The sequence below is a fragment of the Hirundo rustica genome, chromosome 2 (assembly GCF_015227805.2).
Source record: "Hirundo rustica isolate bHirRus1 chromosome 2, bHirRus1.pri.v3, whole genome shotgun sequence".
Taxonomy (NCBI): domain Eukaryota; kingdom Metazoa; phylum Chordata; class Aves; order Passeriformes; family Hirundinidae; genus Hirundo; species Hirundo rustica.
Window position 1 is genome coordinate 50,785,251 of NC_053451.1, and position 27,216 is coordinate 50,812,466.

The window sequence follows — 27,216 nt, forward strand, 5'->3', positions numbered from 1 at the left end:
GCATAATATATCTGACTGGAGATATCAATTTCAATATTTTATCTTATATTTTAAATTTAAATTTAAAAAATTATTGACCTATTGTAATTAGACCACAGTGATGGTGGCTAGCCAGTTTAACATCAGTGAAGTCTTTTCCCAAAGCACATGGTAAATTTGTGGCTCTATGGGACGATGCAAAGATTCTGCTCCTAACACCCACCTCCCGAGGAAGAGAATTCAGTTGGTCCATGCCCTACTTTTCACTTAGCTTGGCCTGTTCCGTTCCAGTATTCAGCAGTGTAATGTCTTGCAATAAACTCCTGGAAAACTGACCAAGAATTATGGAGAAAGTGGGAATCTAAATGCGTTCGTCTTGTCCCATCACTGCTTGGTGTAATGTTTGTTTGACTCTATTGACCCGGTGTGTTATAAGGGAGAAGGAGGTAGAGAATGAAAGCATTTGGCCTCCAGAGGTTTTAATTTGCTATGACTAGCAATGCCCAAAAGAGCAGAGCAGATTTCTTCATGACTCTGTATTTAAACTAAGCCATGAAGAAATGTATTTAGCTTTGCAGGCAAAATGCAAACAAAAACAAATTTATATTTTTTTTCCTTCTACTGTTTCACCTACCTGTCTTTTGAAAATCCTGTACACCTCAATTTTACCATGTCAACAAGGGGCATATGCCTCAGGTGGCTTACAGTCACTGGGGGCTTTATGCAGGCAGGAAAGAATCCAGTTTGACAATGAGATCCTTAGATGAGTTTTCTTGAGTCATCATCATAAACAAAATCTCATTCTTTTGTGCAGAAATCATTCATACATGGGCTGAACTAAGTAGGGTGGAACCCATGGACTCTGTAGAACTGTCTTTATAGAAACTTTTGGACAAGTATCTGAACTGATGTGTTCATACTAAACTGAAGATTAATTGCCTGGGGAATTCCCTTGTGCAGGGAACCAGAGGGATGTTCTGACAAGACAGTGATGCCTTCATTGTACGGCATCAGCCCTTTTCAGAAATACACCTTTCTGTGTATTTACAGAATGCAGCAATACTGTAAAAGATCAGGATATTATGGTTGTCTTTAGTCTATCCAATGGCCCATCTCTTTCTTTTACTGCCTAATCATTTGAAGAGATGGATGTGTTCACTTTCTCTCTCCCTGTTTCATTGTGTTTAGTGCTGCTCCCCCCACCTTTTTAATTATATTTCTCCAATCAGAGTCTCATTTAATCCATAGCTGCTGAAATCAGTGGATGTGGATCAACTTTAGTGGGGTTTGGATAAGACGCAGTCCTTGTAAAATCAAGCAGCTCTGCAATTCTCATCAAACCTTTTGCAGTTCAATGTCCATGAAAACCCTTGGATGTTAGTGGGATCTGGAGGCGTGAATGTACTACCAACCTTGTCGAACGGGGTCATCAATCATTGAAGAAAATTCAGACAGTTAAAGAACACAAGTTCCATCTAACTTGAATTATGCTACTTTTATGTTATTGCTTATACTACCAGGAGTTTTATTTGAAGTATTTGTTGAGATATATAATGTTTAATTTCAATATTTTAATTTCCTACTCCTTGCCCTCTAGTGGACAAAGGAGCTCATTATTGTCAGATCCTGACACATCTGGGACAGTAATTGCCCATAAGCACATTTCTTTTCTTTAAAGAGGGTGATGTTTTCAAGTAAAATATATTTTGGGTTGTTTTACTCTCTAGTTGGGATCTATTTAGTTTGTCTTTACTGAGGTGGGAAGATATTACTTCCTGGTGTTATTCACTGTATGCTTCTACAAAATGGGAAGCCTTTTAGGAGTATTTTGCTCAGTCTCATAAGTGGAGATCTCAGCAGGATCAGACAGACTCTTCCCATATTCTAAATTTTTTTTAGTATTAAGTTTGAAAAGTCATTTTTGGGGATTCGTTCCACAAGAAAATGGCAAAAAGTATTTGAAGTGTTTGGGTTTTTATAGAACTAGTTGACATTGTCTATTGTGAAAAATTTATAGTTTTTCATAAATATTAAAAATACCCAAAGTTTTCGTGCTCCAGTCAAAGCTGCTTCAATAACAACCAATTGATTTTTAAAAAGCTCTCCCAAGAATAATGCTCTCAATAGATTTTTTTTTTAAAAAATACAGCTTGACTCCCTTATTCTCCATAGTAAATATGCTATGACGTAATGATGTGGGGGACTCATGTCAATGTTTTACAATTGCATTGGAAGGTTGAAATAGCCAAAGGAAAGGTAGCTGTTTTCATTCACTGAGGCATTTCACAAATTATTGTGGCCTTGTTTTGTTTATGTTTCACAGTCTTTTAAATTAATCATACCATGGGCACTTAAGGATAATTGGTTAATACCAAGCAGGAGAAATGCATGTATTATTTCTCCTCCTGAAGCAAAAAGGCATTTCTTCTCAGCTGTTCCTTATACGTGGGGGAAATTTTCATTCATGGAACAAGCAAGTAAGGTCACTCTATAGGTTCCTGGTAGTGGGCACCTGGGTATCAAAACAAGTGCTTTCTGAAGTACTTCCAGGTTCTACTTCAAACTTCCAAAGGTAACAGCTGCTAAGAGCACTCAGCATTTTTGAAAACAAATCAAAAAGCAGCATTAATATTTATATATCTAATGTGTCTTACTTAGACACTGCTTCTGGAATGACAATGTAAAAATTCTCATGTATTTTCTGTAGTGTTAAATGTTAAAATTATTTCTAGTAATTTGTGCAAAATGGATTGCTCTGTCAGCAATGCTGACACAGCTCATTCAATTAATTTGGTGGGATGACATAAAAATAAATGTAGGAAAAAATTTCTTCCAGTGCAAGCTTCCTCTCCCTAATTCTGGTATATCTTCATTTTTCCGAATGATTTTTGGCAGGAGAGGAAAGCAAGTGATTGTGGTAATTTTGCATTGTTCTACATTTTGGAGGTGTGTCCTCAGCCTTGTTTTAGCTTTCTGCTCTACCTTCAAAGGAGAAACACATCTTTTAGTTAACATTTGAGAGTACAAAATGGAAAAATGGGAAATGCACAGAGGAAATAATGCTTTTTGCAGGGGAACTGTATGGTTTTGGCATGTAAGAAAATGCTCTAGTACTACTACATTCAAAGAGGATATTTAGATTAAAATTACTTTTGTGTGCTTGACAGAGATAGCTAAAAGTGAATATAACATTATCATAAGATGTGGTGATTAACATTAAATTTGGATAGAAGAATGTTGGATGCTTATAATGATAAAAAAAGGTTAATATTTTAAAGTGAGGCTAAAGGTTGACAGGAGAAAAATTGAGTTAGTTTGCGAAAAAGAAATTTGTTTCTTTAAGTGAAAATTGGGGTCAAGAGGCCAGCACTCTCGGCTTCGACATGAATGAAATAAATTAAATAATACCACCATAAAGCAGCAGTGTATAAGCTAATGATTAAATGGTACATGGTAGCTTTGAGAAAGATGCTGTCTATAAGAAAAATATCTGTAGGAATGCTCTTTCAAATCAGCAGGTTTGTTTTGGTTGTTTGTTTCCATTGTTTTAAAATAGAACATCTTTTTTCAGTTGGATGGTTTAAAATTTATGCAGTACCTTTAATTATTAACAAAGGGGATATGCTAATTTTCAGAGAAAATGAAAATTTTAATAATTTTATTCTGTATAGAAGAAATTTCTGGCATTTCATATGGATGTGCTTTTCATGGCCCAACTTGTGTGAGAGATTAGATGATATTTCACCATCTTAAATCAACAGGAGTTAGCTGTGTTTCTTTGGTCCCTGTATACGTGAATAAAGATAAAACATCAATCTGTAACTAGTCATATACTCCTATATTACAAATATAGGAGATAGGAAATCAATCTGTCTCATTTTCCTTGATGTCAATCTATGCCTTTGACAGGCAGATCTGTGCAGGTAGTTTACTATCATCATGTCCAGAATGGCTTACTATTCTTTCTCTAATAGTAGGCATATTTTTCTCCATTAACAAACTAATAAAAATAAAAATTCCTAAAGAAAAACATGTCCTGAACATGTTTCGTATTTCCTGCTCTCTGAAGGATTTTTGCTGTCTAGGTAGCTATGTATCAAAATACTAACAGTTTTCCTGGCAGCTCTTGCTTTTACTGTCACACTTTTCAGATTTTTAAGATGGACAGGGAATTTTAGGATCAATTATATTTACATTTATTCCTATGTTCCTTGCAGAAGTACGTTGATATCTAGACTGGTCACAGGAGATATTTCCATTTGTGTGTATCCAGCAACCCTCTTCTGTTTGACTTTTTTCTCTCAAGTCTGCCGATTGATTATGAATAATGGTCAGCTCTGCTACGTATCCTCCTGCATGAGTTTGCTGATTGAGCCCCTAATGGGGTGTTTTAGGCTTTGCTGGAAGGTTGCGGATCACCACTTCTCCCTGGCAGTGGCATCTGCATCTGGCATCCACTTCTTTTTTCTTTTCATCAGTTTTAGCTCCCTAGTCTTTAAATTGTGAAAGAGATGACTCCTTTTTTTTTTTTTTTTTTTTTTTTCCAGGACAGTAAGATGATGCCTAGTTGAATAATTGTAACTCAAAATGGAAAAAAAACCCAAAAATCACAACAACTTATTAGTGCTCAGGTTAAAAAAATATTAATAAATCTTACTGATTTGGCCATCTCATTCATAGAGGAACATCAGGGTGGCTGTGCCTTTAGTCAGCATATATTTGGCAGCTCAATCTAGATATTACCCTTCCGTCTGGGGTCATAGTTTGTCTTAAAAGAGTTATGTATGAATTTTCTCTAAATTGTAGCAGAGGGTCATGAATTAGTGTCTAAATGTAGGCTTGACAAGATTATTATAGTCTTGTATTTCATGCCAGAAACAAAGATGAATAGAGATAGCAAGCTTTTAAACAGACTTTCTGACATCTATAATGTCAGCAGAGAGTGAATGAGTGGCAGGATGTAATAACAAATCTTCATTTTTTATTATTTTATAGGGATTAAGTGGACCTATGCTCATTCATAATTTCTTCCTAAAATAATTACTAAGTACTACATGAATCACTCATTTTCCATCCCAGTTCACTTTCAAATAATGCAAATTGTTTGCTAAGATATACATACACTAAGATACCTAGACCAAAAGATAAATCTACTATGAGTTACAGTTAGGAGTAGATAGGGTACATGTAGGTAATACTTTGCATTGTCATCTTAGCTGGATGTTTATTTTTGAAGTAAATTTGTGTCCAGACCTAATAATTTGTTTTAGTGCCTTTGGGGGGAACTACTTTTTCAAGTTATTTAAATAATAATTTTCTTTGGTTTTACTGATTATTAGATTTCTGGAGCAGAGATCTATGTTACTAGTTTTCGATTATTAAATTTCTGGAGCGGAAATCTGTGTTGGGAATTTTTGAATGAGAAAGACAGGATGCGTACCGGTACACTCCTGCCTGTTCATCATAGCCCTTTTGAAGATACATGTCCAAGGTTTTCCTTTTTGTTTATTCACAGTCTATGTGCAAATAGGAAAGAACAAACTATGTTGAGGCCAAGGGCTCTAACACTTTTGTTTAAATTGTTATTCTTATTTATGAATATTCATTTCCATTTCAGGAGCACAGATAATCTTACCATTTGTACTTGGTCAGTTTTTGCCCAAACGAGACTAGAAACCATAGAGTGATGGCTATGAAGAGATACAATGTTCAATGAGCCCAATTGTTTTTAAATAATAAAAACACATACCGTAATTCACACATTTTCATAAATATAGCTCCACCAATGGTTGCAGATAAATTTATGTATATGTTGGAAAAGAGTGTGTAAGCATAGCAGTAAATGTAGCAAAAACATACCCAGGTGTCGCAAGTACCATCTCATTTTCACTTTTTTTTGTAACTGCTGGCATTAATGTCTGTATTGATCTTGTTTGTGTTAAAAGAAAGACGGAAACGGTTCCAGTAAAGGAAACCAGCAAGCAGTGCTAGCAGCGTTAAAAAGTGTTCCCCGTGCCCACTCCCATTCCCCATGCCAAAAAAGGTTTGTAATTGAAACAAAAAGCATTGTTTTGATCCTATTTTTTTTTTTTTTTCTTTTCTTTTTCCCCCCTTTTTCTTTTTCCTTGAGCCCTTCCTGTCAGGCTGCAAGCGTGAAAGTTATTTTCTGGTGGCGTGATTAGATTGGGGCTGAACTCTCCAGCTGGCAGGCCTGTCTGTGACTGGCGGCGGCCTGTCCCCAGTGCTTGTCATCTCCTGACATGCCTGACAGGATGGGGACAGCAGCCCCAGACAGGTTCATTAGATGGTGTTTTCTACAGCTGGGCTAAAAATAAAAATAAAAAAAAAATAAAAAAAATAAAGTGGGAGGGAAAAAAAAAAAAAAAACAACAAAAAGGCCATGCTTTGTCAAGGCCCAAGCTGTGGGGGCCCTTCTTGTTGGTTTAAACCAAGGCCTTGTTTTGACAAATTCTGATCTGTGCGGTTTTTAGATTTTCTGACACATTTTTGTTTTCTTCCCCTTTGGCCTGCGCTCTTTGCACTCTGCCTTGTTGCCGCTTCAAAATCCTAACGCTGCCTTCCCGGGAGAGCAGGGAGAATGCTTGTGGAGGGCTTGGAAGAAAAATAGAGCACTACAGTGAAACAGCAATAAGTGTTCATTTCCATGGTGATCAGCCCAATGGCACAAAAAACAACCTTGGGACTCTCAATAAGCCAATTACAAGAAAGGTTAAGAGGTTTATAGTGCCAGAAACATGCCATCTACATGAGAAAATAGTATCATTACCAGCAATCTATGCTGTTAAATACATTGCTGTCTGGTGCTGCCAGAAACATAAGCTGTTTATGTTATTTTGGGAGTTTTGGAAGCTGCTAGAGTTTTCCAATGGTATTGTCAGGCTTTGGTGCAGTACATCAAAATCTACATGGTTAGATTCTAAACCAGTTAAAACCAGTAATAAAATGATTTGAAAGCATTACACATACTGGATGTCATGGTGTTAACCGGATGGGTTCAGGCTATGAATTTCCTACAGATTTTTATCAGATTTTCACTTTAGATTTTTATCATAAAGACAAAGGATTTGTACATCATGTATAATTAAAGAATCTTCTGTAGAATTTTGGAATATAAAAAGATAATACCTTTATTTTTTTTTTTTTTCCTACTGCAATTATAAAATGCAATTCGATGCCTTTAATTTATGAACTGGTGACTGTAGATTGACTCCAGGGTTATCTGCTGTTTTTCTTAGGGTGTGTCATTTAATTCTGGACGTTTTAGGTAGCTACAACATGTTGGAATGTAAAACATTACCAGCTACTGGAGGAAAAAAGGATAATATTTACTATTTTGCTTACTTTGCCCTTCTCCTTAGGAGTGAGGAGAGTATTACAGCCTTTTATGTTTTCTGCATTTAGCTGCTTGCAGTGTGAGCACTGCGGCTGCAAACCAAGCCCTTCATTCACAGAAATCCTACCACTTACCTTTCCTTTGTATTGTTAGTTACTGCTGCTTTAGTTCATGGTCTCTATGACAACTGTTTAAATTGGGATGGGCAACTGTCATCTGGAGTATTACTGAAAGAAAAGTGTTAGTGAGCACACAGTTCCATAGATAGAGAATTTCAATATAATCCAATTTTAATTGAGCTCCAGAGACTTTGATGTGCTGCCGAAGGTTGGGAGAGAGCTATTCCAGGGAGAAATTAAAGCAGCCCAGCAAGGCTTCACTACTTCAGACTGTCACCATTTTAAATAAGCATTAGCATCAGACTTAACCTTCCCCTATGAAAGATCTCACTTTTCTCCCCCTAGGTTTTTTTTTTTGGTTTTTTTTTTTTTTTTTCCTTCCGTATGTATAAAGGCGAAGACACTTTCATCTTTTTATATACATTTCTACATTCCCTTGATTAAGTTTGAAAAGCATTGGACCTGAGATACATCTCAGGCTGTCTATTGGACATTGTATTACAGTTCATAGAAAGAAGTCAAAGCAGAGTAGGGATTATTTTGCAACAGTCAAATGCCATGTGTTAGATTTTCTCTCTAAGACTGCTCTCTAAGAGTACTATCTAAAAGTAACTCATCATTATACTACAAAGTTGATTGGGGGTTTATTTTAGCTTGGTTTCATCAGTAATTCCCTTTAATGTAAATAAAGAAGATAAAATATTTCACTGTTGATTTCGCTGACTGAGAAAATGAGGGTCCCTCTATGTGTCCACTGGCTGGTTTTTTTTGTTGTGGTTGTACGGTTTGTTTCATGCATAGCAGGCAAAAATAGTCATATAACAGTTAGAATAACAATTTTCAGACTTTGTTTTTGCACAGTGAGGAGATTAGAAGGTGACTGTAAACTTCTGAACTGTTGAATTGAAATGATTGCTTCATTTAGTTAAACTGTTACAATCTTTCTGTACCATTTTCATTTTCTCCTAAAAATGTGTGTATGTAAAAAACTCTAAAAGAAGGAACTTCATAATAATATGGTAAAACTGATGATCACTGTGTATTTTCCAATATATTAATTTACATTGGACAGCATTTCATGTTTGATAGCTAAGACACTTTTTTACATAACTAATTTTCCTGGCTTTGAATTCACTCTCCCCCACACTTTTTTTTTTTTTTTTTTTTTTTTTTTTTTTTTTTTTTAAATTTTTTATTTTTATTTTTAAATATCTGACTTCCTTGGCTTTCAGTGAAAGTGAAGCAAATTTGTGAGATGCTGAGATCACTTTCTATATGATCTCAGTACTCTCAGCTTCTACTTCAAGTAGTGGCATTCAGGATACTCCGTTGCAAGAAAAAGATGCATCTTGGGAAATTGAGTTTATTAAAGATAGATTGTTTCATAGGATGCTTGTATTCTTTAAAAGAAATGTGATATGCATCAAATCCAGATTTAATGGCAGTAGAAATAGAGCCAATCACAGTACAGGCAGTAATCTGTCTATACAAGTGGATAGGGTTTATTTTCTTTTAAAGTAATTAGCTTGTTCCCTGGCCACTTAAAAAAAAAAAAAAAAAAAAAAAATTAGTAATCTAGTTTAATTGGAGAATTTGAATAGTTGGCTGTTGTACTCAATTAAAAAAATGGAAATATCCAATCTCTTTCTAAAGCTTGAGTTGAATCCCATTTTATTATTTTTAATTAAATAAAAGTTAAGAAGCAATTAATTGAGGCTATATGAGAGAACCCTTTTTGACTGGAATTGGCACACTTTTTCATGGTCGCATAGTACCCAGAAGTCCATAAAATTTAAATACCTTCTGTGTTGGAGCAGCTTGTAGTGGATAAAAACTGAGGCACATTCACACAAACTACCTCTACATGCTACCAGGTGTTGTAGTAATTTCATACTGGGAACCTGGAGTTCACCACAGGAAAGCCTGTGAGTATGCCCAAATTTATGACATGCAGGTTTGCATTCCAGTTGGCTAGAAATCCAAAGAGGAGGGAACTGTATATCAAATCTGCTTTGTGCAGACTTTGGAAGAGTAAATGTGTTCACCAGAATCCATATTTAGTAGCCAGCTGAGTAGATATTTTTAATATTCTTCTTAGTTTTCATCAGGATTTTTGGAGTAGGATAACCTCCCCCCCCCTCCGCCCCCCAAATATTTTAACCATCTATGAATTTGACATTTAAATTGTTGAAATTTAAAAAGTTGATGGTTAGGTATGGGAAAGGAGACGTAGAATATACAGAATGCACATACAAAAGAAAATCTGGCTCCATTCATTGAAAGAAATATAAAAATAATTTACGGAGTATATATACACAGCTTACATTTGATACATGTCAATATTTGTAGTTTCTGTATTTTGTGTGGTTATTTACCAGTGCTTAGTTATAATTTCTGGTAAAATTATGCTTTCTAAAACAAGTATAGAATGCATAAATACTTTTCTTGTAATATTAAAGCAAAATAGGTATAAAATGCAAACTAATTAAATTATTATTGAGTACCAACAGGCAGTTTGTAAACACCCTGAGTTAAAATTCTCAGAAAAAACCTTGCTATTTCCTTGCACAGACTTAGTAATGTTAGATAACATTCCATATATAATACTGAAAACTACAGCAGAATTTTGGTTGCTATTGGAGCCGTGGATTAGGGTTTTCTCTTTCTCAGTACTAAAATTTCTTGTCTTCTCCAGCAGTGCAAAACAAACTTATCTTAAGGTCTTTTTAAGTGGATAAATAAAGAATCAGTTGGTATTGCAATATATTATGGAGATGAAGATACTTTGATGTATGTTCACCATTATTCACAGGCTGTGTAATTGTACTTTGGGGACCTTAGAAGTTGACATAACATAGAATAGCCCTGAAACTACTCTAAATTCAAACTCCAAGCAAACTGATTTCCGGTAGTCTCTGGTCCTCCCTACCCAGCACTTCATGGCACAGCTGAGTGTCTGGACCCAATCCTGTGCCATGTGCTGTGGATCGACCCTGCTTGAGCAGGGAGGTTGGACCAGGCCACCCACTATGGTCCCTTCCAACCTGACCCATTCTGTGATTCTTTGAGCTGTAGAATTTTGAATTTTTGAGGATTTTCTTGACTGTTACAAACCATATTGCAGAAATTTTGGGGATGGTTAGGATGTTGTAGATGTACAATAGGTATCATTGAATAAACTAATATATTTCTTTTTGCATATAAAAATGAATTTTAAGTCTGTTGCTAAAATTTCAGGAGTAGAATGTGCTCTGATTATGTTCCTAAATATTGAGATTAAACAGCTTTCTTATATGAAATTGAAAACAAAATATAACTGGCTTTTGATCAATCTTATATAGGAAGAGATATTAGGAACATAAAAATATTAAGCCTGGTAGTAGAAAAAAAAAAATGTATTCTATTGACTTTTATGACTTAAATCATGTGCATTCTGCACTCAATAAATCAGATGCAAAACTCTTAAAATAAAAGGTGCTTCCACATATCTCCTGTATGACATTAAGTTCACATCTATGAAATGAGGGACATACAACTGTCTTTCTACTTTCATTTGGTAAGAAATGGGTGATGTTTAACAAAACCCTCTATTTACTCTTTTCCTAAGACCATGCCTAATAAGTAATGCCTTCAGTTATTGTAATGTTGAGATTTTATGGTATGGTACATTAGAGTATTTATGCATTTTTTATTGCATTGATCTTTTGAATAAATACATGCAAGTTCTGGGAAAAAAAACAATACAAAACAAAGAAACAGGGAAACAGAACACCCAGAGAATTTTATGATGGCTTTATTCCTGAGAAAGAACACATCACATATTTAGGGATACCATACATTCTTTATTCCTTAGCTGTTTCTATGGTTTTTTTGCTTCTGCTGCAACTTTTCTCAGATAGAACTCTCACAAATTCTGTGAAATCCACCAATAAAACAATTTTTTAAAGCCGCATTTTTTGTCAAAGAACTATTTATTGAATAACTATCCTGCTTTGGTTTCAGCTCACAAGCATTTCTTAACACTATATTGTCCCTGAATTTTTAAATATTAAAATTACTTTCTTTCAGTTACCTTGCTTTTGCTGAGGAGAATGGACCATTTGAGAGAAAAAGAAGCTCTCCATTTTTATCCCTTTAAAAAGTCTGGGTTTTCTCAGATCGTATCAATTTTATGTCTTTTTTGGCATGCCCACTAAACTAGAATTTGTGCGGTTCTAATTGAATTAATTTGATTGCATTTCACTGCTGGGGCAGAATTGCTCAGAGCAATTTGAGTGTGAGATCACCACTCCCCAGTTTGGATTGATCTTTGAGCATGAAATGTAGAGTGAGAATGGAAACAGTTCTGTTAACATTTCTCGCTAGATTTGAGTCTGACATCCCATTGTTGCCAAAGTCAACAAAAAATCATTTTAAACCTTGTGTGGTAACTGACACAATCTGCTTCAGTCCTGTGGCTACCAGAACTAATGGTGAGATTTTACCCCATTATTTGTTTCTTCAGCCTCTATGTTTTGAGTTGGACTGTGTTCTAATATGGCTCTATGTGGCACTAGAATATATTTGCCTTCTGCTTTTCCACATGTGCTGTTGCCCCAGCCAGCACCATCAGCTCTATTTGTGGTTTAAAATTCTTAAATAAGTCGAGCCTCTGTTTAAAACAGTATTTGCTGAATATGTTTGAAAGTAGAGGCTGAAGAGAGGCTCTGCCTGCCTTTTCTAACGTGATAATGTCTAAATCTTCTATTTCTTCCTGAAGCTTTTCCTCCCAAGAAAGTCGGTCTATTGCTGGCGTTTCAGGATTTGCCTAACTGACAATCTGTTTTCATGTTGCATAGAAAGGAAACTGTGCAAAGACACAGAGGTCAAAGTTAATGATAAAATAATTATTATTCAGAATTTTGTTTGCAGTTATCCTTACGTTTGGAACTATGCACTGGTGTTTCACAAATGCAGTGTTAGAAATGGTCTATTTAGAATACATAAGATATTGAAGTAGGGTTTGATTTTTTACTCTAATTACTTTGCTGCAACTACTTCTAAAAATCTCAATATCCTTTCCATTCCTTGCTTAAAACACTAAATCATAACATGCAAACCCATTTTGCTTATGAAAAGAGAAAAATGGTCTTCAAGTGGACCAACTTCAAATAATTTTTCAGATGACTGCAGATGAATGTGGGAATAAAAGCATCTGTTGCTTTAAGCTGAGTGGGCATTGTTTTAATGGATAACGAAGCGGGTATGCTGACCAGAGAAATCAAATTTAGAAAAGGTTTGGATGAACAGAACCTCATGTTTCAAGACAAGGGGCCTCTTGAAAGCTTAAAAAAACATTGGAAGTAGAAGTATAAGCTGAGAATATTTGGCAAGGCAATAAAGTCCAAAACCACAAAAATAATATCTGCATTTTTTAGATCCCCGAAGAGGAGGAGAAAAATGAAACAGGAGTGCCAAAATTTATATATAAAAAAAAAATCCTAAAAAAAGATTTTTGAAACTGATGTGAATTGAGAAATTCTAATGGCACATAATACTCAGTTCATCCTGCACAGCATAAAATTACAAGAGCTACTTGGAGGAAAGCTTTTAAGGCTTACAAATAAAGAAACATTTTATACAGAAGTATGTTATAAGGAAGGGGAAAAGAGACTTTAATGTAAAGGGAAAGTGAGAACATTTTACTAGACCAAAATGTGCAAAGAAAAAATAATAGCAGTATTTTAGTGAGATTTTAGAAATATTTAATATGATTATGGGATTTGAGGCCAAGAAGATGTTCTTAAAGTCACCTAAATGGATTAAAAAGTAGTAAGAAGTCAATGAAACACTAGGACATTACATTCATTTGAATTATCTTTTCTGTCTATTTACATTCTCTGTTTCCCATTTTACAGAAGTAAAATACGAACAATTTCATTATTTGAATTTACCTGAGTTTGAATTTTCTTAATAAATATAGCTTCTTTTTACACTCATCTATCTTGACATGATATATCCTTTGTTGTAGTGCATCCTATTTTTTCTCTATTTAAATCTAAAAGTTGGTCATACTCAGTACTTCATCAAACATTTTGAAATTATAAAATGCTTACTCAATATGGTATTTCATAAACCCTAGGAGTGGATTTCCATTACATTGATGTCTGTCATCTCAATCTGTATTTAGGGTACGTGAAGCCATCATGTAGTCTGCTATGTACCTATAATGAACTCTCTGTTAGATTTTTCTGGAGAAGAACATTTGCTGTGTGTTCATAGGAGCCATTTGTCTTAACCCATGAGGAGCTGCATTCAGAATTTCACATTTTCCTTGTGGCAAATTGCAGTGCTAGAAAGCTCTTTAAAAATCCAAATCCCTGACAGGACAGAATGATTTTCCATAATCAATTTGATACGTTTCTAAACTCTAAAAGCACACAGTGATGCCAAACTATTTTCTAAAGGCTCATTTTGTATGGGCCAGGTGCATAATCACACTTCTGTGGCTGGCTGCAGAAGGTACTCTGATGAAATAACCAAGCAGTGAGATTCGTTTTTGTGAAGTCCTCCATGTTTCTCTCCACCATGGAGTGTGTTCAGCGAAGGGCAACAGGGGTTGTGAAAGGACTAGAGAACATTTCTTGTGGGAAACAGCTGAGGGAGCTGGGGGTGCTTCGCCTGGAGAAAAGGAGGCTCAGGGGGAGCCTCACCACTCTCTCCAGCTCCCTGAAAGGGGAGTGTAGTGAGGTGTGGGCCAGTCTTCTACCATGCCTACAGTGAGAGAACCAAAGGAAAAGTCCTTAAGCTGAGACAAGGGAAATTCAGATTGGATATTAAGAAAAGTTTTATTTATGTTTTTTCACAATTCATCAAACAAACCTACAAAAACATTGACAAAGCATATTACATGTTAATGATACATCCATTTTGCACTAGGTGTAAATAAAGCTTGAAAAATGTTACAAGTATCAATTGACAATTTCATTGAGAAACCAGGTTGGAATTAAAATATCCTGAATTAGAAATATGGTTTCAAAAGACAAATTATGAAATTCCTCTGCAAACAGTGGATTCAATTCACATACATAGTCATTAATGAATCACACCCAAAAGCTATTAAAAAAAAAAAAAAAAAAAAAAAAAAGGAAATATGTAAAAATTCTTTACAACAGACAGCAAAAGTGATCATTCTTACCAAAAAGTTAATGACTGAGAATAGATGGTATTGTGCAGGCTGTTTCCCTTGATTTCTTTATAGCACCTGATTTTGTGATTACTTCAAGTCCAGTAACAATAATCAAAAGAAAAGGGCCAGAATATCTTTTTGCACTCTCTGTCTGGTGCTATGAGATACCAAAAATAGTATAAAGCAGCAAAAATGACCCTCAGTACTTAAGTGTTCCTTCTGTGGAGATCATCTACCAGGGATTCAAGTAAAATGGACACTAGTGTTTCTGTTGTTGTTAATGCGAAATTCCAGCTGTTAATTAACAACTCATTATCAATAATTAAATAACTACCGAAGAATGTTTATGATTAAAAATACATTGATTCTTAATTAAAAATAAATTTTAAAATATCTAGTTTACATCAGAAATAAAATTAAAATGATGGAGCCTTCATATCTGATCCAAGGAGGAAAGCACTTTGGTAATGGTTCTGCTTCTCTTCTCTAGAGCTTTCCATCTGCATCCCATAGTGCTTTAGTAACCTAATCTAAATAACTGTCACCAAGAGATGTTTTTCCATATTACAGAATCTTGAGTTTCAGAGACTTCTCATTCCCTTGTTAATTGAGAGCTTCATCTTGCTGCAATGAATTCTAGCAAATTGCTATCTTTAAAACATACACATATTCCTAAGTGAGAAGGTTTTACAAGGAGAAATGAGTTTTAAACCAAACAGCTGCAGCTGATAATAAAATTGAAAAGTATGCTTAGTTCAAATGTAGATATTGGCTGGTTGTTTTTATTTTGATAAAATCAGATTATCTGACATATATCTAGAATTCTGGGCTTAGTCATGATTTTTCAACTATTAAAACATGCCTAGGCAGGAAGTCTTCACAAGTGTTTTTAGGAGGAAAACTCATAAAACTATCAAAATAAGGAGTACTGACTTTAAGTATAAACAACAAACTGTTGGAGCACATGGAAATTTTGCCTTCAGAAAGCTTAGTCGCATAGTTTCAGTATATTAGCATAGTGAAGTGGTTATTTCCACATTTTTACAAATAATGAAAGATGCAATACATACAGTCTGTAAAATATGTAAAGTATTTTCATTCATCTCCTATGAGAAAGTGAAGTGCTAAAAATCACCCTGGAAGGAAAAAAAAAAAAAAAAAAAAAAAAAAGAAGTGTATAAGCCTTTTAAAGGGTTCAATTTCAGAAAAATAAAAATTACTTTGATTTGGCTGTTAAAAAAAGCAATAAGAAAGAATCCTGCTACAATGTCAGCAATATCTGCTGTAAATTGTGGATATCTAATATTGGGAGGTTTTAATGCATCACATGAAAATGGTGTAAGATGAATGTTATGGAGGATGGCAAAAATGGGTAGTATATCTTGGACAGGAAAATGTTACAACAGAAATACTGAAATAATTCAGATGATTTAATAATGGCATGATAATCTGATATTTCTAGGACTAATAGACAGTTAAGAAGAGTGTAATTGGGGACATTAATTGAATTATAGACTCCTTTCTTTCCTCTGATTTCCTATTCCATTCAACTGTTTTACTGGAGTACTATCATATGTCATTTATTTCATAGTGGGTTGAATGTACCTCTGTGTAGTTGCAATTGCTTTATACTTAATTAAAGGAGAGGAGGAAGTAAAAAGGCAAGCAATGTATGATTGGTATGCAATGTGCTTTTGGTGTCGATCTATTGTAACTAAGTCATGGTATATATCAATATATATATATAAATGTATTATTGTGAATCCTCTAATATGTTGATATCTAGGATATAGTTAATAACATTTCTATTTACAAAAAAATAACTAGAAACATTTTTGATGTGGTTTCCTGAAGCATTCCTGAAGCATGATGCTTTGTCAAGGAGCTAATTCTTTGGCAAATTTGATGGCTGCTGTAGATCTAGTTACAGCTGCGTACATTTCAAACTCCTCCCTCTGAGAGACTGTTCTCATAATTTAGCTTTTTAAATGTGAGTGGTTTCCTCAGAATTTCCTCTCTTTAATTAAAAAACGTGTATTTACAAAAATTATGTATCAGCAGCAGAATACATTCAAAGAAGGAGGGTGCTTAAATCTTCACAGTCATTGTTCTTATCCACCTGAATGTCACATACATGGTACCAGCGGTATCTTAGCATCTTACCTCAATGAAAGAAAAAAAAGGAAAATTTATTTAGCTTATCAAAGAGAGGGCTAAGCAGTAAGTGGATCCAGTCTATAATCACCAACACAAGAAAAAGTTACCTGATACTAGAAAGCTCACAGACAAAAGTGTCACACGATCTATAGAGTTCAAATTAAAAATAAGGTACAGACTTTTAACCATTGCAAGAATTTAGCATGTGAGGTAGCCTTCCACAGCTGACCTGTGACTGAAAGGAGGGAGCGCATAGTCTCTTGCAGGTGTCTGGGTGACCTCCGAAGAACCAAGTGGCTTCCCTTCTTCCAAGCTAGTTTAACTAGTGTGGAAAGCTGAGGTGAATGAATCAGTGTCATCAGCCACAATGTTGGTCAAGGAGTTCTGTCTGTAACTTACTCTCATATAAACAGTACAGGGGAACACTGTGTTCTTCTGACTCGTTTCTATCGAGGACAGAACTAACATTTGAATGCTTTTCCATGTGCTGAAGCACTTTCGTGTTGTTGCTGTTATTGCTATCCTCTCTGAAATAGACTCACGGTTATGAGGAAAAGGTTGTACACTAAGTACACAATTTTAAATTAGCTTTTTCATATATGGAGACGTGTTACTAACTTGAAGCTGCATCAGTGAAAAGATTGAAGAAATACAATTGCCATTTCCTCAAGCATGAAGGATCACTGACAGCTGCAGCATATGGTCTCCCTAACATTTTCCTGTTCAGAAGCTGGGGGAGGTCATGATTATGGAAAGTAAAGACGTCAGAGGAGTGAGTAAAGCACTGCGAGCTGGTGTATGACAGTTTTTGTGTACCTGATAGAGAACAGAGAAATTCAGTCTCTACAGTCTGAAACGTTTCTTTAGGGAAGGTGTTCACTATATTTCTTTGTTTCACCGAGGCTGCAAGTCTCTCAGTGGCTGCAGCCTAGGTAAAGACACAGTCTACAGAGCCTGGCAAATGCAGATAGGTGTGGTGAGGATCCCCATTCCAAACAACTGACTCCTCCTAGGAGGAGAGTCATGGCAGAGCCCACCTGAGCAGGGGTGCAGTGCTGAAGGGAGCCTGCCAGCTGATGGAAAGGACTGGGAAAAGGTTGTTCTAAACAGATGAGACAAATTAATAAAAATGACATCTAATTAAATTTTATCTTTTTTGTCATTTTTTTGAACATCCAGAATACCAAAAGAAAATTGAAAATGATTATTTTATATTAATATCTAGTTATTAATAACTCAGTTGAGAAAATTTAAAACAGGAAAAGCAGTGCTAATTTTTAACTACTTTATTTTTAAATATTTTCAGCTTAATTTTAAAATGCAAAATTAAAATTATAAAATTTTGTCCATGGTTTGGGATATTTGATATATCTAACTTCAGAAAAATTATAACAGTGGCATACTGGTTTTGCTAATTTTTCTGCTTATTAATGGAATGGGAGGACTTGTAACTTAGGACCCCGAAGAGGATGTGAATAGCAAGTTATGTTATTTTGGTTGTACTTTGCACAAGGGGGCTTCAGAAGTAAATCTGGTATCAGATAGACAACTGACAACAGTGTCGCACACACTGCTGGAAGAAGATACAGATAAACATAGTTGCAACTGTGTCTGTTTCCCTGCACTTGTTTGTAGAGTTTAGAGTTTAGGTGTCTGTGAGGTAATTGGTTTGATGACGCATGAGAAATAGATCTTAGAAGTATCAGGTTAGAGTAATTACTGATATTTTTCTTTTTTTGCCTTTCTTAAAAGCATTCAAGTTCATTTTAAGCCACTGTTTTTAAGTGCTAAATAGACACAATTAACTTAATTGATGGGTAAAACTTCCTCTGTTCTTATACTGTATTTTATCAAAAAATTCCTGCTAATAACTGCCACCTCGACTTTCTTTAAAGGTCCTCGCCTATACTGAAGGCCTTCATGGAAAATGGATGTTCAGCGAGATTCGAGCTGTTTTTTCAAGACGTTATCTTCTCCAGAACACGGCTTTGGAAGTATTTATGGCAAACAGAAGTAGGTCATAGTTTATATTTATTGCATAAAATTGTGCTAGTGGTTATTTTGTGGTTTATTTGTTAATCTTAAAATTAAAACTGTGCTTCCTTTGATAAAGTGCTTATGTCTGTTCTATAATGCTTACTCTTGTTTGTATTCAGTGCAAATTTTATTGACGTCAATCACATAAATCAATCTCACTGCTTTCTGTGCAGCAGTGAGATTTATTTACAGAACCAGATCATTGCAATTGGTAAATTCTTCAAATGTTGGATAGGAAATTTGCTTTTTCTATTGTCTCACCCTTCTCTTCAATTGTCTGTAAACATTTTAGAGAAACATATAAAAGGATATTTCCTTTTCTAATTATAAAATGAATTAAAGTTTTAAAGTACCAGAGCGATAAATGGATCCACTCAGTTTTCTGTAAGTGTTACTCTGAATCACAGTTCAGTGGCTGGTGAGGTGTATAAGTGGTCTTTTACTCTCAGGAGCTGTGATGTAAGTTTTGATTTCAGCTGGAGAGGCAATTAAACAATTCCTTGTTCCTGAGTGTTTTAAGACGCTAGTTAGAAGAGCAAATGCCATGCCAACTACTGAACATCTTCTTATCCTGATAAGAGATTTTATGGGTTAATAGTAAGGTGTTGTTCCTCTGAAGTAAACAACACTCAGGTCTTCTGCAAAATGGGAGATTTAATGCTAAAATGTTAACCAGCTAATTATACATAGGTGTAAAGAATGTCAGGAATTTCTGTTGTACCTTGAATCCCCAGGAGGATAAAAGTGGAACTGACTGCTTCCCCCAAATTAAAACCCGAGCATTTAAAAAATATATGCAGGTGAAGAAACAGACTTCTGCAAATGTTTTACTGGTACATATTTTCCTTTCTTCATTTAGCTTCTGTTATGTTTAATTTTCCTGACCAAGCAACAGTGAAAAAAGTTGTGTACAGCTTACCACGTGTTGGAGTAGGAACCAGCTATGGTTTGCCACAAGCCAGGTAATTTAATTAACATAGTTTTCATATTTTGTGTTTACTATATTATACAGTTGATATTTTTTAAAATGGCTGTGCTAAAACGGTATTCCTGTCAAGAAACTCTGGACTTTCTTTTTCTTAAGTTTAGTAGGAGAAGCTTATTACTCTTTACCTATTGCATTGCCTGTCAGTACATGAAATAGAAGTAAAATAGAAGTAAAAGTATTATAAATTAGATAATTAGATTTTTTCTTTTTCAATAACAGGAAATAAGCACCTTCCAGTGAAAATATTTACACCTTATCTCTTCAAAGTCTGGTTTCCAGTCAGGTTTTATGAATGTATAATCAAATGTTCATCCATGCTGTGATTGTTATGGCAGGATATGAAACTGAACTTGACTAGTTTTTGTGTTTGCTAAATGTAAATTGTTTTACCTATATGAATGTGTGGGATTTTACTTCATTTCTTATCAGTATGTTCCAATTTCCAAATTTCTTCCATTCATTAGTATAATGCATTCTTCTTTTCTTTCCAAAATTAAGGAGCATATATATTTTTGAAAGAACAACTAAGGTTGAGTTTTACAGATTTTCACATGCTATGGACTACTACAGCTTTTTATTTCCTCATCAACATCAACATCAAATCAGCCTATGGCCAGAAATACTGCTGGTAATTTTCAAATCCTATATTATGAAAGTATTCCTGTTCCAGGGATAGATGTTCTTCGTTGCATACTTCACTGCACTGGAGAGGCAACATTTTTTGTTTGCTTTTTTGGTTCAGGATAAACTTCAGGTCAAAATGAGACAAAAATAAAAAAATAAAAGGGAGTGAGGAAACAGCTTGGTATTAACAAAATATGGTGCTTTGGGCTCAGGCCGCCATTTGGCTTGATTTGGCCAAAAAGCCGATGACTTAATCATCAGTCTGGGATGTGTCTTTCTCTTTCTTTAAGTAATTTCCTACAAACTAAAACTTCACATTGTCCTTGTTTTATCACAGTGAAAAATGAGGAAATACTCTGAAGTGTCAAAGCATTTGTAGAATGGGAGAACTATTTCATTCCCGGATGAACATCATTCCCTGTCAATGAGCCCAAGAGTCTCATGATACCTAAGGCTTGATTTCCCGAATGTGCTGAAATCTTTAGGCAAACTGCCAAATTTCTCAAGTTTTCATTGAGATCCAGGCAAAGTTTGAGCATTTATTTGGAAGGCGTATCTTGTTAATATTTGCATTGTTCTTCCATACACTAAAGTTAAGGGAAATGCTGTTTCTAAATGGAAAATAACAGTATTAGTTTCTGAAATAGGAATGGCCACGTGTTCTAGCACAAACAAAATGCAAATTTCTCAATCAGAATTTCATATTTACAGTGACATTTTTTACTTTTGAAATTCATATCCTTTGTGCATTATTCAGTGAATAATTGTCTGAAAAAGTTTGTAGTATATAATTATTTAGAAAAGTTTCAGCTTCAATACAATATGCAGTTATTTCCGTACCTTTTTGATTAAAGTTCAGTTTGAATTGAAAATGGGCTTGCTAGCCTTCAGAATATATCTGGCATATGGTATTGAAATTATTTTTCTCTTTTTTTTTTTTTTTTTTTTTTGGTGTAATCATGATATGATTTATGCACAATAAAGACTCTGTAACCATTTTTTTTTCTTTTTTTTTCCCCCTGTCTACATACCCTTATTGTCTTCAGTAGGATTGCAGCGAGTAAATGAGAGGAAATCTGCCTCTGTAACTACTGTGTAGCCAATCTTTTGTTGATGTTTGAATATAGTCTTCCTTCCTATGAATATATTGGCTCTGGAATGCTAGTTTTTAAAATTATGCTTATTTGTATAACTAAAATAAGGAGAAATTATGCTGAGTAACCAAAAGGAGCTGCTATACTGAGTAAAACAGTACCTCTTTTTTATCATCACAGTTTTCCAGATTAAGTTGTACCTTAAAGTATCTTAACAAAAGCAGATCTTTCCAGTTGTTTTGCTTAAGATCTTTAGTTCTATTTATGCAAGTAATATTTCCTCTCTGATACTACTCTGATAAACATCACCTAGAGTTAATTACAGTATCATAAAGGCTTGCATTCATGATGGAAACATTCCAAAGAAGTAAATTACTTTTAATGCAGTGCAAGGCTTTTAAGTGTATTTGTGTTTTCTTGGTGAAATTCTGCAATTAACAAAGGTGCAAGGAAGTGGAAGTAAATAGAAATATCTATGATCTAATGGCTAAAATGATTAGAAGCAGGTGAACCATTATGACTTTCTAAGGCTTTACAGACCTCCTGTTCAGAGCAAGTCTTCAATTTGCTTCTTTTCTGCCTTTCCAAACAGCCTGCTTAATGCTTTGATTCAACAAAGGGTTCAAGCCTGTGCTTAATTTTACAAAGAAATAGTTACATCCTTAAAATCAGTCACATGTTGAAAAGTTCAGTCTGATTTGGTAATCAAGTTAGTCTGTCTTTGATAAGTGCATTTTCACTGTTCCTGAAACATGTTGCATTAATTGTAGTTTCCTTATGACCTTGCCAAACGATACAACTGGGCAGACAATGCTGTCTTTTAACTTCTGCAGCTCCATATGATTCTACATCGGTAGAGTAATATCCACTTTTTTAGCGTGGTATTATCAGACTACTTTTTATGGTTCTAACACCTCAGGTGTAATTTACTGGTGTCTTTTTATTGAGAGCAACATCACAGCTCAGAAACCAACTGTGAGCTGCCTGATCAAAAGATATCAAAAGACTGGTGAAAGATATGGTATCTTCACCACTAAACGTACTGACGCCTTCCACTGAAATCCTGTGGGCTATTAATACATTAGAGAAAATAATGGCTTCAGTTAATAAACCTAAGAATTTTAAATTATTTTTTTCTCTGAAAAATAAGTATTTTGGCTGTTTCAGTAACTATATTCAACATCAGCTTAGTTCTGCCATGTCAGCAGCTAGGTGATGGATTTCCAGATGTCAGTACAACAGGTCACAGAGGTTGAGTTTAGTGAAGGGGGAGAGGTAGAAAAACTAAGATTTGATGCCATCAAATGATAAAACCCTTTTTTATAACTTTGACTAAAAGTGAGTGTTGATGAGTTTCTTGCCTTTCCTTGGGAAATTACTTTCCCAAATCTTTTTTTTTTTTTTTTTTTCTCTGCACAGGAGCAACACAACATGTACCATCATGCAGTTGCAAGATACTTAAATATTCTTTGTATGAGATTGTGTTGTAGCTAACTAAATAAAAAGCAAATATGAAAGGGGATGTGTCACATTCCACATATGGGATATATAACATCCCTTCCTTCACCAAAATGGCATGAGTTGTTTTCTAAATACATGTAAATGTATAAAAATTGAAAAATTGGATCATTCTGTTGTACATCAGTCTTCTGCGTTTCCTATTTTGAGTAGATATTTCTTGGTTCTCTAGAAGCAAAGACGCACATTCACTTGTGCATCTTCATATTGGTGATGGCATATTGAAGAAAGAAATGGTTTGATCAAAGTTGGGTGGTTTTAGCAAAACAGAAAACAGTGGGTCTTCCTGTGTTAGCTGAAACAAGCAGGTGTGGAACCAATTTATTGTGCATAATTCCAGTCTCTGCTGAAAAAAAATGTGAATCTTTCAAACACCATAGGTATGGAGTAAACAAGGACATTTTTAGTATATTTTGATTTTCTGTAGAGTTCACTCAAATCAGGCATTCAAATGCAAAGTCCAGCACTTGACAGTTTATGGATTTCTGAGACTCCCTAGGAGATTGTGAATAAAGTCTAAAAGCAGCTACTAAGCTGTACTGATACATAAATGTTTTGTCGTGGGAGAAAGAGAAAGTCTGTGACAGAAATGCTTTGTAAATTTAATGATCTCTTTAGTATTTTTATTTTCTCTGTTTATTAATTTGTATGTAGCATTAGTCAAAATGTACTGGAAACCTTATGTCTTTCAGAGTTCTGTAAAATAGTAAAACTGTAAAAATAGTTATTATTCTATAAATGCAATATTAAATATGATTAGCAATAATAAATATCATTACATTTGGATATTTCTTTAGATAAATTGTTTCATAAGCAATATAGAAACAACTTTAAAATATTTTGCATTGTCTCCTGTGTAGTAATAAAGTGTATTAGTACACATAAAGTGTATTAGTACCTTTGGTATCCTACAGTCTACTGTAAAATAAGGCTAGCCAAGCTGGCAAGACCTAATGTACATTATTTGGGTAAATTCATTTGCATGGTTATTTTTTGTATGCCCAGTTAGTAAGCTGAAATGTGGCAGACATTGACAACTTATACACTGGCAATTTAGAATAATTGTAATAACTGTACATTCCAGTTGTGTACCAACAGTCACTCACCCTTTCTCCGGAAAAAGAGTTTAGTGCATCTTTAGTAGTATATACGTGTATCTTTAGAAGTAGATTGTTCACATTTTTTGTAGACACTGCCCAGTTTGACATCTTGTATATGACTAAGTTTTGAGAAGATACTCAGCTTCCAGGGTCTAGAAATAGCACACAGCGTGCCCAGGGTCCAGTTGAAAGCTGAAGCACTGAGCGTCCCTATTTAGTCTTGATAAGCTGTGTAAATACATTCTTTAAAGTCACTGAATTCAGACTACACATTAGGAATTGTCTTGTTGTTGTTGTTGTTTTTAACAGGTATAAACAATTCTCTATTTTTACACATTCTAAGACCTATTTTTTTTAAAAAAAAGGTATCTGAGGAGATGAACTTATTTTCCTTTTAAAATTTTCCTCTTTTTTTTTTTTTTTTTTTTAGGTAAAAATTGTTTTCTCTAGAAATGAGTTTGGAACAATGAGACTGCTTCTGCCTATTGCAGATTTTTTTTCTTTAATGAATTAGTCTAGATTGACTCCAGTCCCCTATTTTTTACCAACCAGGGACAGTATATACAATGGTTAATTAAAGAGTTGGTGCATGATATTTTGTTGTGATGTTGTCAAACTGAATACAGAAGAGTTGCGTTTTTCTGCTTTTCTCTTCCTTGGCATATAGTTTGTTTCTTTCTCCTTTATCCAGTCATGTAAGTTTCAAAAAAATATGTGGAAATTGAGTATCATAGAATCTTCTGCTCCTCTTCCAAATTTGAATGAAATGCAATTTAGAAGTCATTATGAAGAGACAGACAGATGAACATGTGAGCAGACAACTGAGTAAAATTTGTTTCTTTCAGAAACCAGACTATAAATAGAAATCTTCAAGCTTACTGGGATATAGGAAAGAATCATGGGTAGTTGACCATAGAGGAGGTGCACAAATTGTGTAATAAATAAAGTTAACCCTTGTGATGAAAGTGTATGTCACTTTAATCTATCACTCACTCACATTAATGAACTTATCTCAATATATCCTTTTGAAACAGGGAAATGGTATTCCTCTTTTATTCCTTCTGGACAAGCCTGGCACCAGGAGGTCTGCAGTTTCTTTTAATCTCAGTATTTTAACCAGATTCAGAATAAAATAAACCACAAAATATATTATTCCAATTTATTGCAATACTGTAGTAGTGATAAAATAAAATATAGTTCCTAATTTTAGCCATTTCTCAAATAGGGGTAATAGTGTCTTCTTTGCTTCATTAAATGAAATAAAAAAGCCTCTGAGACAATCTGACATTAATCACACTAAAAATGTTGCCCTACATCTTTACATATAATGAGACTCTTAAAAAAATCATTCTTTAAATGTATTTCCTAGGAGAATCTCTTTGGCCACACCTCGACAACTTTATAAATCCTCCAACATGACTCAGCGCTGGCAGAGACGGGAGATATCCAACTTTGAATATTTGATGTTCCTCAATACTATAGCAGGTAAGGCTTCTGGCTCTTTAATCCCTGGTATTATGTTTATGTTTGTCAAAGTCTTGAGCAGCGTGACTTGATAAAATACATTTATCCCTCTAGAATTCATCTGCAGCTTTGTGATATATTCTGAAACACACACATTAAATTTTATCAGAAAACGCACAACCTATCAAGGAGACTTTAGATTCATGTATTGCTGTGAAAGCTGTTCCTTGCTCCCCTTCTGCCATTTCCTCTGCTGACAGCTTTGTCTGAAGCTTTATTAGAGTCAACAAACCATTGCCAGAGAGTGTCTGGAAATAATAATGGGAAAATGTAATTTCGCTACTTCATCATTCTCAGCAACAGCAACTAGACAGCAGAATAACAACAGTATTCTGCCTAGTACAGATGTCACCTGGATTGTGGTATGATTAGATTACAGCATCTTTTTTCATTTAGTTCTTTGAGGTGAAATATAATATCAGATTAGGTATTTAAAATGAGAAATAACTGCCATAGACATCAATTTGTTATTGGCAAAAGAAGAGCCTTTCTGGCAATTGTCATTAATTAAGCATTCAGGAAGATATTATTCCTTTCACCTTTCCCATTTCTATGTGTTAATTCCAGTGTTAATTTTAAATGTAAAAAGCAGCAGTTTTCTATACCATATACAGAGATTTCCAGGAGGTTGTCTACTATTATGATTCCTGCCTGTAGCTCACATGCTGCTTATGAACCTGCCTGTGGAGAGCCTCATACAGACATTTCACTTCAGTGAGCTTTAATTTGAAACCCAAATTAAATTCCACCAGGCATCACTTTGTACTCCAGTAATACAACTCTCATCTTTACTTGGTCCTGACTTTAATGCCCAAGGTTATCCTCAGGCCAGACACAAGACACATGTAAGTGTGAAACCCAAAGGTAGCACTCGTTATGCTGACCAGTCTGGGGACAGCCACTGCGTTCTTCCCAGTAGGGCAGTGGCAGAATTCAGGAGCTGTCAAACTCACTTGCTTTGAACCCTCAGGCTTTGGCCTCTGTGCTTAGATGGTAGTCATCTTCCATGCATCCAGTCTTACAGCTGTTAATAAATGTGTCATCAGCTTATCCCAGTGTGATACAGAAGTGTTACCACTGAACAGTTGGAAATCTGAGGGCATGTTTACCTTGTGCAGTGGAGCAAAAAGCAGAATCCCTGAAATTACTGGAGATCCGGGCTGGAAAGTCCATGTGGTGACGTCCAGTGCAGGCTCACCAGCTTGGTTCTCAAGCATTTTAGCTGCGGTCCCGCAGATCTCTGCTGGAGGAAGGAGCCCTGCTGAGTGTTTATTGCCTCTGGTGCAATGCCAGAATGCCGCTATCCTGCTTCTGGACACTGGCCTGTCTCCAGCTGCTCCGTGCCTCTCACACATCCGCTGCCCTTCTAGTGATGAGGAAATACAGGCAGACCCTTGCCGGCTCCCTGGCTGCCTCACCTGAACTTGGAGGATTTACTGGTGGACTGGGAAGTTGGCCTAAGTCCCCTCAGTCCTTGTCCAATACATTATCGACAGAACTGTCCTTCTCTGGTAATTTCCTTTTCTTGTATTCATTTCTTCTGGAAGCAGTGAA

At 35.1% G+C, this 27,216-nt stretch overlaps 1 protein-coding gene across 11 annotated transcripts in view; it reads left to right on the top strand.

Moving 5' to 3' along the window:
• The window catches only part of NBEA (neurobeachin), a 460,498-nt gene that overhangs the window by 344,798 nt on the left and 88,484 nt on the right, over positions 1-27,216 (top strand). For all 11 annotated transcript variants that reach the window (XM_058419545.1, XM_058419546.1, XM_058419548.1 and 8 more), the window contains 3 exons: positions 18,673-18,790; positions 19,674-19,776; positions 25,508-25,623. In XM_058419545.1, coding sequence (XP_058275528.1) covers positions 18,673-18,790; positions 19,674-19,776; positions 25,508-25,623 — 337 coding nt within the window. The remainder of the gene's footprint in view (positions 1-18,672; positions 18,791-19,673; positions 19,777-25,507; positions 25,624-27,216) is intronic.